Raw genomic sequence first — 16,115 nt, 5'->3', positions numbered from 1 at the left:
GCAATTTTGAAATACCATTTTACCTTGGTAAATATTAAAATAACAAAGCTATTTTGCTAAATTATGATATCCAGTGCCATAAATGTAGCAGTGATTTTTACCAATAGGTTTCAGAGGTTCTGATTTAGCACTACCTTTTTGGAAAACATTTGACATTTCATAGCAAGACACTTTATAGTGTTCCTTTCATCTAATGAATCCATCCTTAGGGACTTACCTTAATGTTATAATTAAATAGAAATTAAAATGTTCATCATAGCATAATGTATGAGAACAAAGAAAATGAAATACCCAAGTTTGGGAGAATGTTCTTTTTTGAGATGGGGTTTCACTCTGTCATCCAGGCTGGAGTGCAGTGGCACAATCTCAGCTCACTGCAACCTGTGTCTCCTGGGCTCAAGCTGTCCTCCTGCCTCAGCTTCCTGAATAGCTGGGACTATAGGCATACACCACCACACCCAGCTAATTTTTGTATTTTTTGTAGAGGTGGGATTTTGCCATGTTGGCCAGGCTGATCTTGAACTCCTGGACTCAAGCAATCCACCCACCTTGACCTCCCAAAGTGCTGGGATTACAGGCGTGGACCACCACACCCATACAGGGGAATGTTCTATAAATGTTGAAGCTGTTAAAAATTTTAAGTTTGAGCTGGGTGAGATGGCTTATGCCTGCAATCCTAGTATTTTGGGAGGCCAAGGTAGGAGGATCACTGGAGGCCGGGAGTTGACACCAGCCTGGGCAGCATATAGCCAAACCCCATTTATACAGAAAAAAGTACAAAACGAGCTGGGCATGGTGGCACACACCCATACTTTTAGCTAGTTTGGAGGCTGAGGTCGGGGGATTGCTGGACCCCAGGAGTTGGAGACTACAGTAAGCTATCATCTTGCCACTGCACTCCAGCCTGGGCAACAAGACAAAATCCTGTCTCTAAGTAAATAAATAAGTTTGAATACAATGTAGGAACCTGAAAAATATTATCTATAAATAGTAGATACAACTTTTAAAAGTCTGGATACTTAGGTGATATGAAAAATGAATATAATTATAATAAAGTATTAGAGAATACTGTTGTTTTTTTTCTTAGTTGTCTTGCTTTTTCAATTAAAAAAATTAGAGGAATATTAGAAATGAATTTAATAATCTTGGAAGATTAATCCCTCTTTGCCAAGTTAAACTCAAATGACTAGAAAAAAATTAACTTGTGACATTAAAGTGTAATTGAAATTCAGTAAACTTTAGGAGCCAGAAACCTCAAAGACCGAGGTCAGATATATTATACTTGGCATATTAAAATGACTTCCTGTTTCATCAGGGTTGGTAAGAAATGAATAAATATTCATAAGAAGGATATTCATTTGAACATTCAAATGAAGCCTAAATTAGCAGGAGAAGGGAAACCTTTGAAGTTTATCAACTAAAATTTTAATTAGGAAATAAAATGGTTTTTTAATAGCTAAGTGATTTAGTAGTTTGTCTTTGATTTAATGAATATGTGAGGAATTTCAGTTTTTTCAGATTTTAAGACTTCATCGGGGGCTGGGTGTGGTGGCTCATGCCTGTAATCTTAGCTTTTTGGGAAGCCAAGATGGGAAGAGCACCTGAGCCTAGGAGTTTGAGACCAGCCTGGGCAACATGGCATGTTTAACACCATGTAACATGTTAAACCTTGCTTAGATATGATCATTAATATGAAAGAGAGGCCCAGCATGGTGGCTCATGCCTGTAATCCCAGCACTTTGGGAGGCCGAGACAGGTGAATCACCTGAGGTCTGAAAAATAGCAGGTTAAACTACAGTATTCATCTGTTTCCTAATTATGATAAAATCTATTTGAGTGGAACAGAGTTTTTTGGTATCATTGATTTTTTATCATTGATTTTTTTGTAGAGACACTGTCTCTACAAAAAATTTTAAAAAATTAGCTGGGCATGGTGGCACGTGCCTGTAGTTCCAGCTACTTGAGAGGTTGAGGTGGGAGGATCTCATGAGCCCAGGAGGTCCAGGATGCAGAGAGCCATGATCACACCATAGCACTCCAGCCTGGGCAACAGAATGAGACCCTATTTAAAAAATAATAATAATAATAAAAGACTTCATATGTATTGTCCATGACCTATAACCACAGTTATATCATATGTGTGTATATATTTACACATACATATATAGAGAGAGACTATTTTAAAGTCTAAATTAGAACAATTAGAATTGATTATATATTTTAAACTCTAAAATAATTAGAATAAAATGAAGAAAAAATGATTATATATTATATATATAATTGTGAGGAGAGATGAGACACATACAGTATATATAATATTGATATATATCATATATAATTGTTCTTTCTCAAAGTTTAGACTTTGATATAGTGTCTTTACCCTAAACAAAATTAACCTTGCATTAGATTTTTCTGAGAAGGAAGCTCATATCAAAATTACGTTTTATGTGCTTGCTTCGACAGCACATATACTAAAATTTGAACAATACAGAGATAAGTGTGACCCCTGCACAAAAATGACAAACAAATTCGTGAAGCATTCCATGTAAAATAAAAATGTTTTAAAAATTATGTTTTGCTAAATGGTTAATTCTCTGAATATTTCCTAATGAAAAATCAGCTTTATAGAGAGATTATCCTATTATACTTTGTAAACTTCTGAGTACCTCTCTGTTGGAGCAAGTGACAAACTTACCTGTGTCTTCTGCACAAAGTGTAAGAAATCACACAGGAGCCTGACAAGCCAGTTGTCTTTTTATTCTTTTATATGTGGTCCCTGCTGTTCAATCAGGACGATCATAGTTTTAGCTATCACAAACCAGTGTTTATAATTGAGTGTATTAAACATTATGTCACAGTTATTTGTAGAACTGATTATTTAAAAATCTGCCCACAAAAAAAAGAAGTAAATAAAAATCTGCCCACATAGTACTTTCTTTGAGCACAGATTATACTAATTTGTCATTTACTTTGGCATCCTTTTGTTTTGTTTTGTTTTGATACAGAGTTTTGCTCTTGTTGCCCAGGCTGGAGTGCAATGGCACAATCTCGGCTCACTGCAACCTCCACCTCCCAGGTTCAAGCAATTCTCCTGCCTCAGTCTCCTGAGTAGCTGGGATTACAGGGGCCCACCACCATGCCTGGCTAATTTTTTTTTTCCTGTATTTTTTGGTAGAGACAGGGTTTCACCATGTTGACCAGGCTGGTCTTGAACTCCTGACCTCAGGTGATCTAACTTTCTCAGCCTCCCAAAGTGCTGGGATTACAGGCATGAGCCACTGCCCCCAGCCTACTTTGGCATCCTTAACGATAGCTTTAAAATGTTGTGTCGTTGTTGTTGTTGTTGTGACGTTAATTTCTTTTTCTGGTATCATTGATTTTTTCATAAGACTTAGTATTTTTTTTTTTTTTTGCTGTACATATTTAAAACTGAATTTCATTAAAAGTTTGAATTGAGAGCACTAAAAATAGAGGTTTATAGAAAACTAGGTAAAATTATGTTTGGTACAAAATATTACAAATGTTTTGAAACCCTCGGAGAGGACTCTCTGTTCCCTGAACATATTTCTGTGTTGTATTTTATGCACAAAATTTTAAATCAGAGCACAGTAGGAAAAAGCGAAGCCCAAATAACGCCAGAAATTAATCCTTTAGGTAGTCGTATTAGGTAGAATGATGATGCACATTCTAATAAGTAATACTGTACTCATGTCCCTGTAGCCTGGAAACCACCTCCCTGAAACTGGAACTCAGCTTTTTCATCTGTATCTGTAATGCTTTCATGATGCCTGGAAAATAGAAGAGACTTAATAAATACATGATTGATGAGTGAGTGAGCGAGTGAATGAATGAAGAGAAAAGAGCAGAAACGAAACTGTCAAGAAAAAAAATTAAAGATCAATTCTTGTCATACTTATTTCCTACTTCTTTTGGCCATATTCTAATTTTAAGGATCATTGATTTTAATTTAAATATGTACTTCTTATTCTGTTGTCATATGATGATATTTTAAAAACTAAGAATGTAAAATCGAAGTAAATCAGAAGTGTATTATGTGGAGAATGTGGGAATGATTCTGAAAGTCATACCATCTTTTGGAGGAAGCATTTTGGAGGTTTCTAATGTTATATTTTGACTGGGTCATTATTTGGTGTGCATTTGGCTGGTTTATTAGATGGTTTGGGGGTAGCTAGTAAAGTACCTTTTTTCAAAGCTAGGATTTTTTTTTTACAAAACATAATGTATTGGATTCTTATATTGCTTTCCTACACTTTCGTGAAAAAATAAAACAGATCTTTTCTTTTTTCTTCTGACATTGTTTTTCAGTTTCTGCTCTCTTTTCTTCAAGATTCAAGTTTATGCTTTTCTTTGATTTTGCCACCTATTTGTATTAAATGACTCATTTGTCTCCCTTAAACTTATAAGTAATAGTTAATGTAATTTTATTTATTAAGCTCATTATGTGATTGTTGTATAGACATTCAGTCCTTCTACTCAGGGAACACAGAATGTAAGAAAACGATTCAGATGCTTGCCATGAAGTATTGTGTGTGTAGAGACTTGGTCATATTATCAGGAAAAGACCTCTAATTCTCCGTATTTTCAATGTTTTCCTACTTATTTGGAAGAATAAACAGATATGAATCTAATAACACCCAGATATACACATCCAATGAAAATTACCGATACTTTTTTTTATAAATGGTAGCTTGTTTTTATGAAAAATTTATGTGTGCTCAGAGAGCCTGATAATATGGAAATAAAATACTGTGCTCTGAAGGGTTTTCTTGAAGACCAACCTTTTGTGTACCTGGGTGAATTAGCATGCTAATTTGGAGCATATATAATGAGAAGCATCTTCCCAGTGCTTTACAGGAAAGAATTTTAACTATTTTCCTAAATAATGATGTTAATTATCCCAGTAATCTCTAAATATATTCCCTTTGAAGCAGATGACTGAAATTTTGTAGCCCTAAATTTAATTATTCCACTTCCAGTTTTTAGAATTGAAACCTAAGACACCAAGGTTATCATTGGTGGGACAATGTTAGAAATAGAACCCAAGCTTTTATAAAGATGCTATGTATTTTGCATATCATTTCCACACAGAGGTTGCGTCTAATATCAATTAAATCCACAAGAAGTACCCAGCAATTCTACCTGCTGTTCATCTTTACTACATAACCATAACCTTTTCTTGTTACTGAAAGTCTTGAATATTTTTAGAGGCAGAAAGCATGTAGTTGAAAGTGTATTCATATGAATACAGTTCCATATGAAAACTAAGGTTCTTTCCCTGCTAACTTGATGAGATAATGACTATTTCAGGCTCTCAGGGCACTGGTAAATTAATTCACTTGCTAATTTTATACATTGTGTCAGGACGGTGTTCCTGGCTTTTAAATATACAAAGATGAACGATGCATGGTTTTGCTCTTGAAGAGCCCACAGTCAGAAAAGGGTAATAGTTGTATAAACGAATAAATGATAATTTGACATATTGTTCTGTGAGCACGTAGAACACAGTGCTCAGCCACCTCTACTTGTGGGTATTCAATGAAGGCTCGCTTAAGAGTGATAGTTTAGCTGGATTTTGAACAATAGCCAAGAATTTTTTCTATATAAAGAGCATTATGGGAGAGAGTCCAGCTAGAAGAAATTGTTTTGTGAAGAAGTCATAGGATGGTTGGTCTGTATGGCAAAAGGTAACACTTCACTTGGCCTAGAGTCGTGGAATATGGAAATACAATAATAAAGTGTAAATTGTGAAAGGCCTTCTCTGCTGGGCAGTATATTGCAGACTATAGTTAAAAGCATTGGCTCTGACTGGATAAAGAAGATGTGGCACATATACACCATGGAATACTATGCAGCCATAAAAAAGGATGAGTTCATGTCCTTTGCAGGGACAAGGATGAAGCTGGATGCCATCATTCTCAGCAAACTTATCACAAGAACAAAAAACCAAACACCACATGTTCTCACTCATAAGTAGGAGTTGAACAATGAGAACACATGGAATAGGGAGGGGAACATCACACACCAGGGCCTGTCGGGGGGTGGGGGATAGAGGGGTGGGGGGCTGGGGGGTGGGGGGCTAGGGAGATGGGGGGGCTAGGGGAGTGGGGGACTAGGGGAGGGATAACATTAGGAGAAATACTCAATGTAGATGACAGGTTGATGGGTGCAGCAAACTATCGTGGCAGGTGTGTACTTACGTAACAAAACTGCACGTTCTGCACATGTACCCCAGAACTTGAAGTATAATAAAGATGTATGTGTGTGTGTGTGTGCGCGCACGTGTGTGTGTGTGTGTGTGTGTGTGTGTGTGTGTTAAATAAAAAACAAAACAAAAGCATTGGCTCTGTACTTGGACTGCCTGAGTTGGAATCTCTCACTTCTGCCAGTGTTTCCTGCCTGCCCTTGGGTAAAACTTACTCTCTTTAAGATATAATTTCTTCTCGTAAAAATGGGGCCGGGCGCGGTGGCTCACGCTTGTAATCCCAGCACTTTGGGAGGCCGAGGCGGGCGGATCACGAGGTCAGGAGATCGAGACCACGGTGAAACCCCGTCTCTACTAAAAATACAAAAAATTAGCCGGGCGTGGTGGTGGGCGCCTGTAGTCCCAGCTACTCGGAGAGGCTGAGGCAGGAGAATGACGTGAACCCGGGAGGCGGAGCTTGCAGTGAGCCGAGATCGCGCCACCGCACTCCAGCCTGGGCGACAGAGCGAGACTCCATCTCAAAAAAAAAAAACAACAACAACAACAACAACAAAAAAATGGGAGTATGATAGTACTTTCCTTGTAGGATTTCTCTGAAAATCAGAGAGTATCCATTGTAAAGTACTTAGCCTGGCATATATTTAATACTTAATACTATCAGCTGCTGGTTTTTGTTTTTTGATTTTTTTAATCAAAGATAAGGAGATTAAGTTTTAAATGTTGTTATAGGATCTGACAGAATTTAAAGATGGACTCCAGGAAGGACAACAAAAGTCAGGAAAACCAAGGAAAAGTTGGTTATAATAATAAAGGAATGACAATATACTGTTAATGAAATACATTCACTAAAATTATCTTATTAAAATGTCTTATTTGTTTCATTTGCCACTCTGAATATTTCATCTCTAGTATAGTAGCTCTTTGCAGACCAAATTTTCCAAGCATTTCTTTTCAAGGATTTTAACTAACCCTATCAAATGATCATACTAAAGTCTGTAAACTCATCAGTCTGCATTGCAAAACAACTAATGTTAAATTCTCAGCTATTGTAAATGTTTGAATGGTTGTAAAATGTTTTATCATATACTTTGAAAATTCTGTCCTATACTGCATGCCCCAGCATAGCTGTCCAGTGTATATTGATGGAGCTAACCAGGGAGAGTGCCCTTTATTATGAACTGATAGTATAAAGTTAAAATATCAATAAAGTTAATGTAAATATGGACAGGAAGTTACAAGATTCCATCTATTTGAAATTGCCTTGGCCTTTGCATTATATTAGTGTTTTGTTTATTGAATAAAGTCAGAATTTGCATTAACTATGAAAATATAGAAGATACTTTTTAAGAAGTAAAACTTTGCAGCACTTACAAGCAATTATGTTGTTGGGATAAGCATTTATCCCAATGAATTTATATATTCATTTGCTATATATGAAAGTCAGCTGAGCAGCTGTATTTCTTAAAAATCTGGCATAGTGTTAGGACTAAACAGTTCACTTACTGTAATGTGTAACTGTAACATGATCTAAATGAGTCTACTGCAGAAGAGAGACTGTCCTAATAATGTGTGAACTCTTTTACTCAGTTAAATATCATGACATAGAACCAGTCTTGATTATTCAGGAATTAGTTATCTAATTTAGGTGGGAAATTAAGTAAGTGTACCCTCATCAGTTTTTGTAGTAGATTAATTTTTGCCCCTTTTAACTTTAATTTACAAATTTTATTTTGCTTTTGTAAACCAAGACAATCTTATTTTTTGGCGACTTGGGTTCCAATGAATACTACCAATTTCATCTATTTCTTTAAAAATTCTCTTTAGTGCCCCAGGTTCTTCAAAGCTGCACAGCATTCATTGAGAGATATGGCATTGTGGATGGAATATATCGCCTTTCTGGTGTTGCCTCCAATATCCAGAGACTACGGTAAAATCTTATATGGCACTTTTTCACTCCTACTTAACTAATTAAAACGAAAATGTTTTAAAATGGATTCACTTACTTTGTAACCTATTTTCATTAAAGATAATTTAGATAAAATAGGAAATAATATCCATGTTATTCTCTCTGTATACTTTTCTAAATGGCATTTTTTTCATCTGTAGTATCAGAACCATGCACCTTAATCTCTTTGGTACTTGTATTTTGTCTCTTTATAGTGTTTGAAGATTTTAGCAAATTGAGTTTGAACCGATGACAGCCATGAGAGATAAAATTTGTATTATAATAGAATTATTCTTTAGGTGTTAATTAAAATGGATGGGAATGGAACATTTTCTAATCTCCTTTGACCCTGATTCTGTGTTTATGTTCAAGTATGCATCTCTACATATTTCACATCCTCCCCAAATCTTCTCTTGAGACAAAAGCAGTGACAAACTCTGTGCCAGCAATATTTTATTTTTGCTTAATCTCTTGGATTCTAGACTATTCTTGATATGCCATTACCCTTTCTTTTTTACTGTAGTACATGGTAACTGCCATTATTCTGTAGATATTTTAATATTTTAACAGATCACAGAGCCCATCTCAGTTTTGGGGAATACATGCTTGAAAAACACATAAATTAGTTCTTGTACTAAAGACAGTTTCAGTCTTCAGTTTAAGACAAAGTAAATCTCATATTCATATTGCACACACACATTAATCCTCTAGGTAGATGATAAGTGGTCTCATACCTGTGGATTAATATTAATTAACCTCCTGGAGAGTGAGCTTATTCTGCCTTACTATTCTGTGTACAACTTGTATTTTACTCATTCTAATGATACAGATTTTCCTGCCTATTAAAATTTGTCGTTAGCTATGAATTGTTTTTTGTTCTTTCTGACTTTTTTATCCTGCTTCGGGAAAGCATTTCTGTGTTGTACAATTTGTATCTGAGGAATTTCTGTTCATAATTGTTCAAAGATCAGTTGCCATTCAATGCTAGTCTCTGGAATTGCCAAAATATTGGATATTCAAGTCATTAGCAATTAGGAGTCCTGTTTTCAGACTGTTGTACTATAAGAGCCGTTCATTCGTGTGTATCTCAGAGGCTATTGTCCATTTTAATATTAAAGCTGTGCCCTTAATTTCCACGTAGAAAGACATCTGTCTTGTACTAAGACATCCAGTTGTTGCTGAAGTCCAAACACAAATGAAATACAATAAATGGAAGATAATAGCAACTCACTGAGATAGAGCTGAACACTTTTGGAGCTTATGCTTTCTGTTTTTAAGACACATATTTGCTCTCCTCAATCAAATGATTTGCTTGTCCTCTTCCGTCTACGTCAGCCATGAATTTGACTCTGAGCACGTCCCCGACCTGACGAAAGAACCGTATGTTCAGGACATCCATTCTGTGGGCTCCCTATGTAAGCTGTACTTCCGGGAACTCCCAAACCCTCTGCTTACCTACCAGCTGTATGAGAAATTTTCTGTGAGTACAGGCTACTTTTGAATCTAATTCTTTGTGGAACTTTGCTGTGCTTTTGTTCAGAACACACGAACATTGGTTTGGTCACATGTAAGAAATAGTTCTGTGACTGAAATGACTCCTTAAAAAAGCAAATATTGCCAGCTAGTCTAGTGGTCTTTGCTGTTTTCACATTGTCATTCTTGTGCTTTCTGACTTTGAGCTGCTAGTCTTGTCACTCTTAATACTGATTATCATCAAGCCTTTTTAGAATTAGTTTCGTAGATCTCAGTGTTCACACGGTGTGGAAACAGTTGACTTCCTTAATACGATGTTGTGTTTCCTCGCCATTTTGCATCCAAGAGCAAAGCAAGTTGATCTCAGAGTGAAAACTGAATTGTAAGTGAACTTTCATTTTTACCAACAGAGCTCACTATTTTGTACTGTGACTGTTCTAGGATGCAGTTTCAGCAGCAACAGATGAAGAAAGGCTGATAAAAATCCACGATGTCATCCAGCAGCTCCCCCCACCACACTACAGGTCAGCCACAGTGGGTAAATACCAAGCAGAGGTAGAAGTCGGTTGACCTGTAAATGTTTTTTTTTCCTTTGGATTTGTATTTAAACTTCCTTGGAGTTCTAATTAAACTTCCATTTCATACACACACACACACACACACACTATATGTATGTGTACCTATATATATATGTATATGTTTATGTATAGATATTCATTTGTCCTTAGATCCCCAGGGCCTGGCACACTGCTTAGCATTCCATAGATTGAATGAATGAATGGATGGACAAAGGGATGGCTGACTAAACTTGGGCGTTTTTTGTTTGTTTGTTTTAGTTTCTTCTTTGGTTTTATCGTTGTTGCTACATTTTAAAACCTAATTTGATTTGTGTGTTAGTTTGGACTCTTGGAAATATTTATGGTTATGTCTGAGAAAACCAGAATAAAATTGAAAGTTACTTTGCCAGTTAGAAAAAGAAACCAGTAGAAACTAGATTCTAGTATGCAAAGAAACAAAAGATACATTTTAAAATTCCAATTATTGACAAGAAATTAAATTCAGCAGATGTTCTAGTAATATGCAAATTAAGTAATTTAATTTTTTTTCAAAATGACATTGCTTATGTATAATTTCAAAAATCAGCACTATAGGCCAGGCGCCGTGGCTCACACCTGTAATCCCAGCACTTTGGGAGGCCGAGGTGGGTGGATCACCTGAGGTGAGGAGTTCAAGACCAGCCTGGCCAACATGGCGAAACCCTGTCTCTACTAAAAATACAAAATTAGCCGGGCATGGTAGTGCACGCCAATAATCCCAGCTACTCGGGGGCTGAGGCAGGAGAATCACTTGAACCTGGGAGGTGGAGGTTGCAGTGAGCCGAGTTCGTGACACTGCACTCCAGCTGGACAACAAAGCGAGACTCCATTTAAAAAAAAAAATTCTAATTGTGGTTTCTGTTTAATGTTTATCACCTTTGCACCATCATAAATGTCAAAAAATCATAAATTGAACCATTGTAAGTTGGAGACTATCTGTATACAATCTTTCTAAAACATAAGGTACTTGAGGTCATGAATTCTGTCTTGTTTATCACTGTATTTCCAGAATAGAGTCTTGCAGATAGATGTTCAATAATATACACTGCATACGTTTTATATCTTCTGTACACTATTTTATAGCTTGACTATAGATACTTATATGTATATATATCCTAATATTATCCTCTTTGCCTGTCTTCTAATATATATTATATTACTTACCATGTATGCCCTACCTGGATTTTAATAGCCCTTGCCTGCTATTAATATGTACATGTATATCTTCTGCTTTATAATGTATACAATATGTTGTGTAACTCTTTTCTTCACTATAACTTGTATGTGTGTGTATCTCCTACTGTATATATCTTTTGATATAGACTTTTTATCCAGAATTTTAACATTAACATTTCTGAATTCCGTAGATGTTCTTGAAAAGTGTAATTTTCCATCATGTTCTCCCATTTGGATATGCCGTGTTATTTAACCTTTCATAATTTGCAGATTTAATCTACATATATGGTGGTTTGGGATGTTTTCTATTTCCTTTTTTTGTTTGTTTGTTTGTTTGTTTGTTTGAGGCAGGGTCTCACTCTATTACCCAGGCTGGAGTGCAGTGGCACAATCTTGGCTCCCTGCAACCTCCGCCTCCCAGGCTCAAGTGATTCTCCTACCTCAGCCCCCCAAGTAGCTGAGACCACTGGCACACACCACCATGCCCAGCTAATGTTTTGTATTTTTGGTAGAGTTGGGGTTTTGCCATGTTGCCTATGCTGGTCTCAAACTCCTGAGCTCAGGCGATCCACCCACCTCAGCATCCCAAAGTGCTGGGATTACAGGTGTGAGCCACTGTGCCCGGCCTTCCTTTTCCAATTTTGAATATTACTATGAGGGCCATCCTTTTACATGGAATCTAGATTCTGTTTTTTATTACAGGATAATGACCTGGCAGTGAAATTCTGGAAATCTAAATTATTATTCTCAATATTAGACAACAATATCCAAATTACATTCCAGGCTGTGAAGTTTTATACAATTCGCACTCTCATCTGCTGAATATAAAAGTGCTCATTTTGTGGAATCCTGACTAAAATTCTACATTAACTTTTAAAAACATCTTTATAATTAGATAGGCAAACCAAATAGATGTCTTTGGTTTTTTAAATTTGCAATTCTTATAAAATACATTTCTGAAGTCCTTTAATCATTCCCTTCATTCACCTTCCTCGAGTAATGAAATTTTACGTGGTTTTCTTTCTTTTTTTTTTTTTATATTTGGCTGAGGAGCCTGGCTTTATTTTATTTATTTTTTTAAATTATGCTTTAAGTTTTAGGGTACATGTGCACAATGTGCAGGTTTGTTACATATGTATACATGTGCCATGTTGGTGTGCTGCACCCATTAACTCGTCATTTAACATTAGGTATATCTCCTAATGCTATCCCTCCCTGCTCCCCACACCCCATAACAGGCCCTGTTGTGTGATGTTCCCCACCCTGTGTCCAAGTGTTCTTATTGTTCAATTCCCACCTATGAATGAGAACATGTGGTGTTTGGTTTTTTGTCCTTGCGATCTAAATACATTTCTCAAGCTTCTCACCTCTATGTCATACCCAGGCCAGCCTCACTCCGTTTGTCTTGCCTTAATTATATACAGGAGAGACAGAGAATTACCATTTTAACTGTAAAGCAACTACAATGCCCTTGAATGCTCAGGCACTTTGGAACCACTCTGACCTTGATTTGTAGTGCAGCACTGCCACTGGTAGTCTGTGGAACCCTGGCAACCTTGACTTTGTCCTCGGTACAAGGGGAATGGTAATTCTGTGCTTGTTAAAGCTATTATGAGAATTAAATGAGACTGCTGGTAAAAGCCTCTTGAACAATGCCTAATGAGTCTAACTATTATATTCCTTTTCCTCTCAAATTCATGTTAGGCCCATCTGAATCTTTGTGGCTCAGATGTAGACCACATTTTATCTTTCATTACTGTTTCATATAACACAGCCTTATATTTCTGTCTCCCATTCATTGTCCTTTTTTTTTTTTTTTTTTTTAGACAAGGTCTCACTCTGTCACCGAGGCTGGAGTGCAGTGGCATGATCACAGCTCACTGCAGCCTCAACCTTCCTGGGCTGAAGCAATCCTCCTGCCTCAGCCTCCCAAGTAGCTGGCACTACAGGCATGCACCACCACACCCAGCTAATTGTTTTTGTACTTTTTGTAGAGATGGGGTTTTGCTGTGTTGCCCAGGCTGGTCTTGAACTCTCGAGTTCAAGTGATCTGCCTGCCTCAGCCTCCCAGACTGCTGAGATTACAGGCATGAGCCATCACACCCAGCCCACTGTCTTTAATAGTTTTACTCTGGGTACTATTAGGTACGACACTTTGAGACAAGCTAGGTGATAGGTAATACTTCTGTGTGTGCATGCACACACACACACGTACACACATACTTGGCACTTACCTGGTTTAACTTACATTTAAGCTGATCATGTTTTATTTTCAAAAATACTCTTACCTATTGTTTAATCTCAATATATATGGAATTGTTTAAGTAAAGCACATTTTAAGTAGTCAAGATAAACCAGAATATGAGGATTTGAATTAGGCTCTTTATTTCAAAAGCATATCCTTTGCTCAAATATCCTCCCCTTGATGCCTGTTGGAATTTTTCTTTTAACTGTTTTTAGGCTTTTGAGACATTACTGTTTTCTTTCATAGAAGTGTTGAAATCCTTTCCTGTTAGTATGTCTGCTCCAAGTAGAATGGCATAACTTCAAAATATTATTTGTTCCAGAAACTAGCTTTGGTGGAAGATTCACTTCTAATAGTAATATTTCAACCTGTTAAGCAGGAAACAAAGTTTTCTTGGGTTTGTATGGTCCCTTTCTTCATTTTGCTATTGCAGACTTAGAAATTAATTAGCAGGCTTTTATGTTCTATACTGCTGCATCATGTTTCTTTCTGTTAATACGTTGTATTTTATTTCCAGAACACTGGAGTTCCTGATGAGACACTTGTCTCTTCTAGCTGACTATTGTTCCATCACAAATATGCATGCAAAAAATCTAGCAATTGTTTGGGCTCCAAACCTGTTAAGGTAATTTGCATTTCACTTATTAATTTTAGTAGAACTAATCCTAAATAAAAGGCTGATTCATCAGTGTTCCTTAAGGAAACTTTTAAAAGATAAAACAAATCTGTTCTTTTTATTTGCATCTCCCTAAAACAGGCAACTGGGGCTTAGCTAAGGGACAGTAAAAGTATGATTTCTTCCTCTGTTTGTCTGAGATTTACACGTTTAAAAAAAGAGGCCCTTTATGACTGCTGTCTTTACAACTCTGTGATGAAAATGTTTACCTCACAGATCAAAACAGATAGAATCTGCCTGCTTCAGTGGAACAGCAGCTTTCATGGAAGTGAGAATTCAGTCTGTGGTTGTTGAGTTCATCCTGAATCACGTTGATGTGCTCTTCAGTGGCAAAATCAGCATGGTCATGCAAGAAGGGGCAGGTACGGCTCAGATGGGTTCCTTCCCTACCAGGAGTGTGTGTCTCAGCTTCCAAAGAAGTGGAAAACCATGCATTTCTTGTCGCAACAAAAAAAAAACATGTCACTGGTATAAGGCAGCTAATAATGTATGGCTGCTTACCAAAATGCAGAATTTGACAGTTATTTTGTGTGTATGTAGTGAATACTACATATTAGACCTATTGTGATCTAAGTTCATGACACATTAAAAAACTTGTCATTCATTATTGATGTATATTAAAGTATAAAATGGAACAGAAGAAGAAAAATTCCTTCCAAAACTACAAATATCTGAGTGATCACCTTTCCTCATGTCTTTTAAGAAAGGAAAACAGTTATTAAAGAGTTTTATATGCGTGTATGTGTGCCACTGGGATGTCACCTTCAGTATTTTAATATAAAGCTTTTCTCATATCTTTTAAGAAAGGAAAACAGTTATTAAAGAGTTTTATATGCGTGTATGTGTGCCACTGGTATGTCACCTTCAGTATTTTATTTAATATAAAGTTTTTCTCATATCTTTTAAGAAAGGAAAACAGTTACTAAAGGGTTTTATATGTGCGTATGTGTGCCACTGGTATGTCCCCTTCAGTTTTTCATTTAATATAAAGCACTATGGTTTTTGCTATTTAAAATACTTGAAGAAAATTTGAAACAACAGATAGGTAGATAGATGGAGAGATAGATACTAACAAATTGAATACACTCACACATAGTTGACTCTCTTCATCACCTTCCTTTTTTTTTTGAAGCTTCTCTGTCAAGGCCCAAGTCCCTCCTGGTATCCTCTCCATCCACCAAACTGCTGACCTTGGAGGAGGCCCAGGCACGAACACAAGCTCAGGTCAATTCGCCAATTGTGACGGAAAATAAATATATCGAAGTTGGAGAAGGACCTGCTGCACTTCAGGGGAAATTTCATACCATAATTGAGTTCCCACTTGAAAGGTAAAAGTTGTTAAATCCTATTTTAGGATATGATTTCCATAGCTATGTACTATTATTTTCTTTTAGTTTGCTTTTAGTTTTGTATTTTTGTATTACTCTATTGAATTCTAGGCTAGTCCCAGAGAAACCTGTTTATTCAAATATGGATGATACTTACCGCTTCATGGGGAATGATGCAAATGATTCTTGCTTTACAGCATCGTGTAATTTTATAAAAGAAGAACGTCAGTTGTATAGGGAAAATTGTTTGGAAAAATAAGGATATACTGTCACTATATAGGGTTGATTTTTCTCTCTGAACTATGTTGTTTATAAATTTGTTTAGAAATAAGCTATGTTGGAACAGCTTATTCAGAAAGTCAGGAATGGACAGCGCCTTGTTTGACTCTGGTTTCACGTTAAGGTTAGAAGAGATCATAGTGTAGTCTCCCAGCCAACAGCATCAGCATCACC

At 36.5% G+C, this 16,115-nt stretch overlaps 1 protein-coding gene and 1 non-coding gene across 7 annotated transcripts in view; both read left to right on the top strand.

Annotated features, from left to right (window-relative positions):
• The window catches only part of ARHGAP32 (Rho GTPase activating protein 32), a 309,513-nt gene that overhangs the window by 281,017 nt on the left and 12,381 nt on the right, over window positions 1-16,115 (top strand). For all 6 annotated transcript variants that reach the window (XM_032167875.3, XM_032167877.3, XM_058447061.1 and 3 more), the window contains 6 exons: window positions 8,048-8,150; window positions 9,504-9,648; window positions 10,083-10,165; window positions 14,176-14,283; window positions 14,551-14,696; window positions 15,467-15,662. In XM_032167875.3, the coding sequence (XP_032023766.1) occupies window positions 8,048-8,150; window positions 9,504-9,648; window positions 10,083-10,165; window positions 14,176-14,283; window positions 14,551-14,696; window positions 15,467-15,662 (781 nt within the window). The remainder of the gene's footprint in view (window positions 1-8,047; window positions 8,151-9,503; window positions 9,649-10,082; window positions 10,166-14,175; window positions 14,284-14,550; window positions 14,697-15,466; window positions 15,663-16,115) is intronic.
• Window positions 2,448-2,551, top strand: LOC116477520 (U6 spliceosomal RNA). Its single transcript, XR_004250492.1, has one exon. It is a non-coding gene; the product is annotated as a U6 spliceosomal RNA (small nuclear RNA).

Source organism: Hylobates moloch, unplaced genomic scaffold, assembly GCF_009828535.3.
Source record: "Hylobates moloch isolate HMO894 unplaced genomic scaffold, HMol_V3 SCAFFOLD_11, whole genome shotgun sequence".
Classification (NCBI taxonomy): domain Eukaryota; kingdom Metazoa; phylum Chordata; class Mammalia; order Primates; family Hylobatidae; genus Hylobates; species Hylobates moloch.
This window is presented reverse-complemented; position numbering and strand designations above follow the sequence as displayed.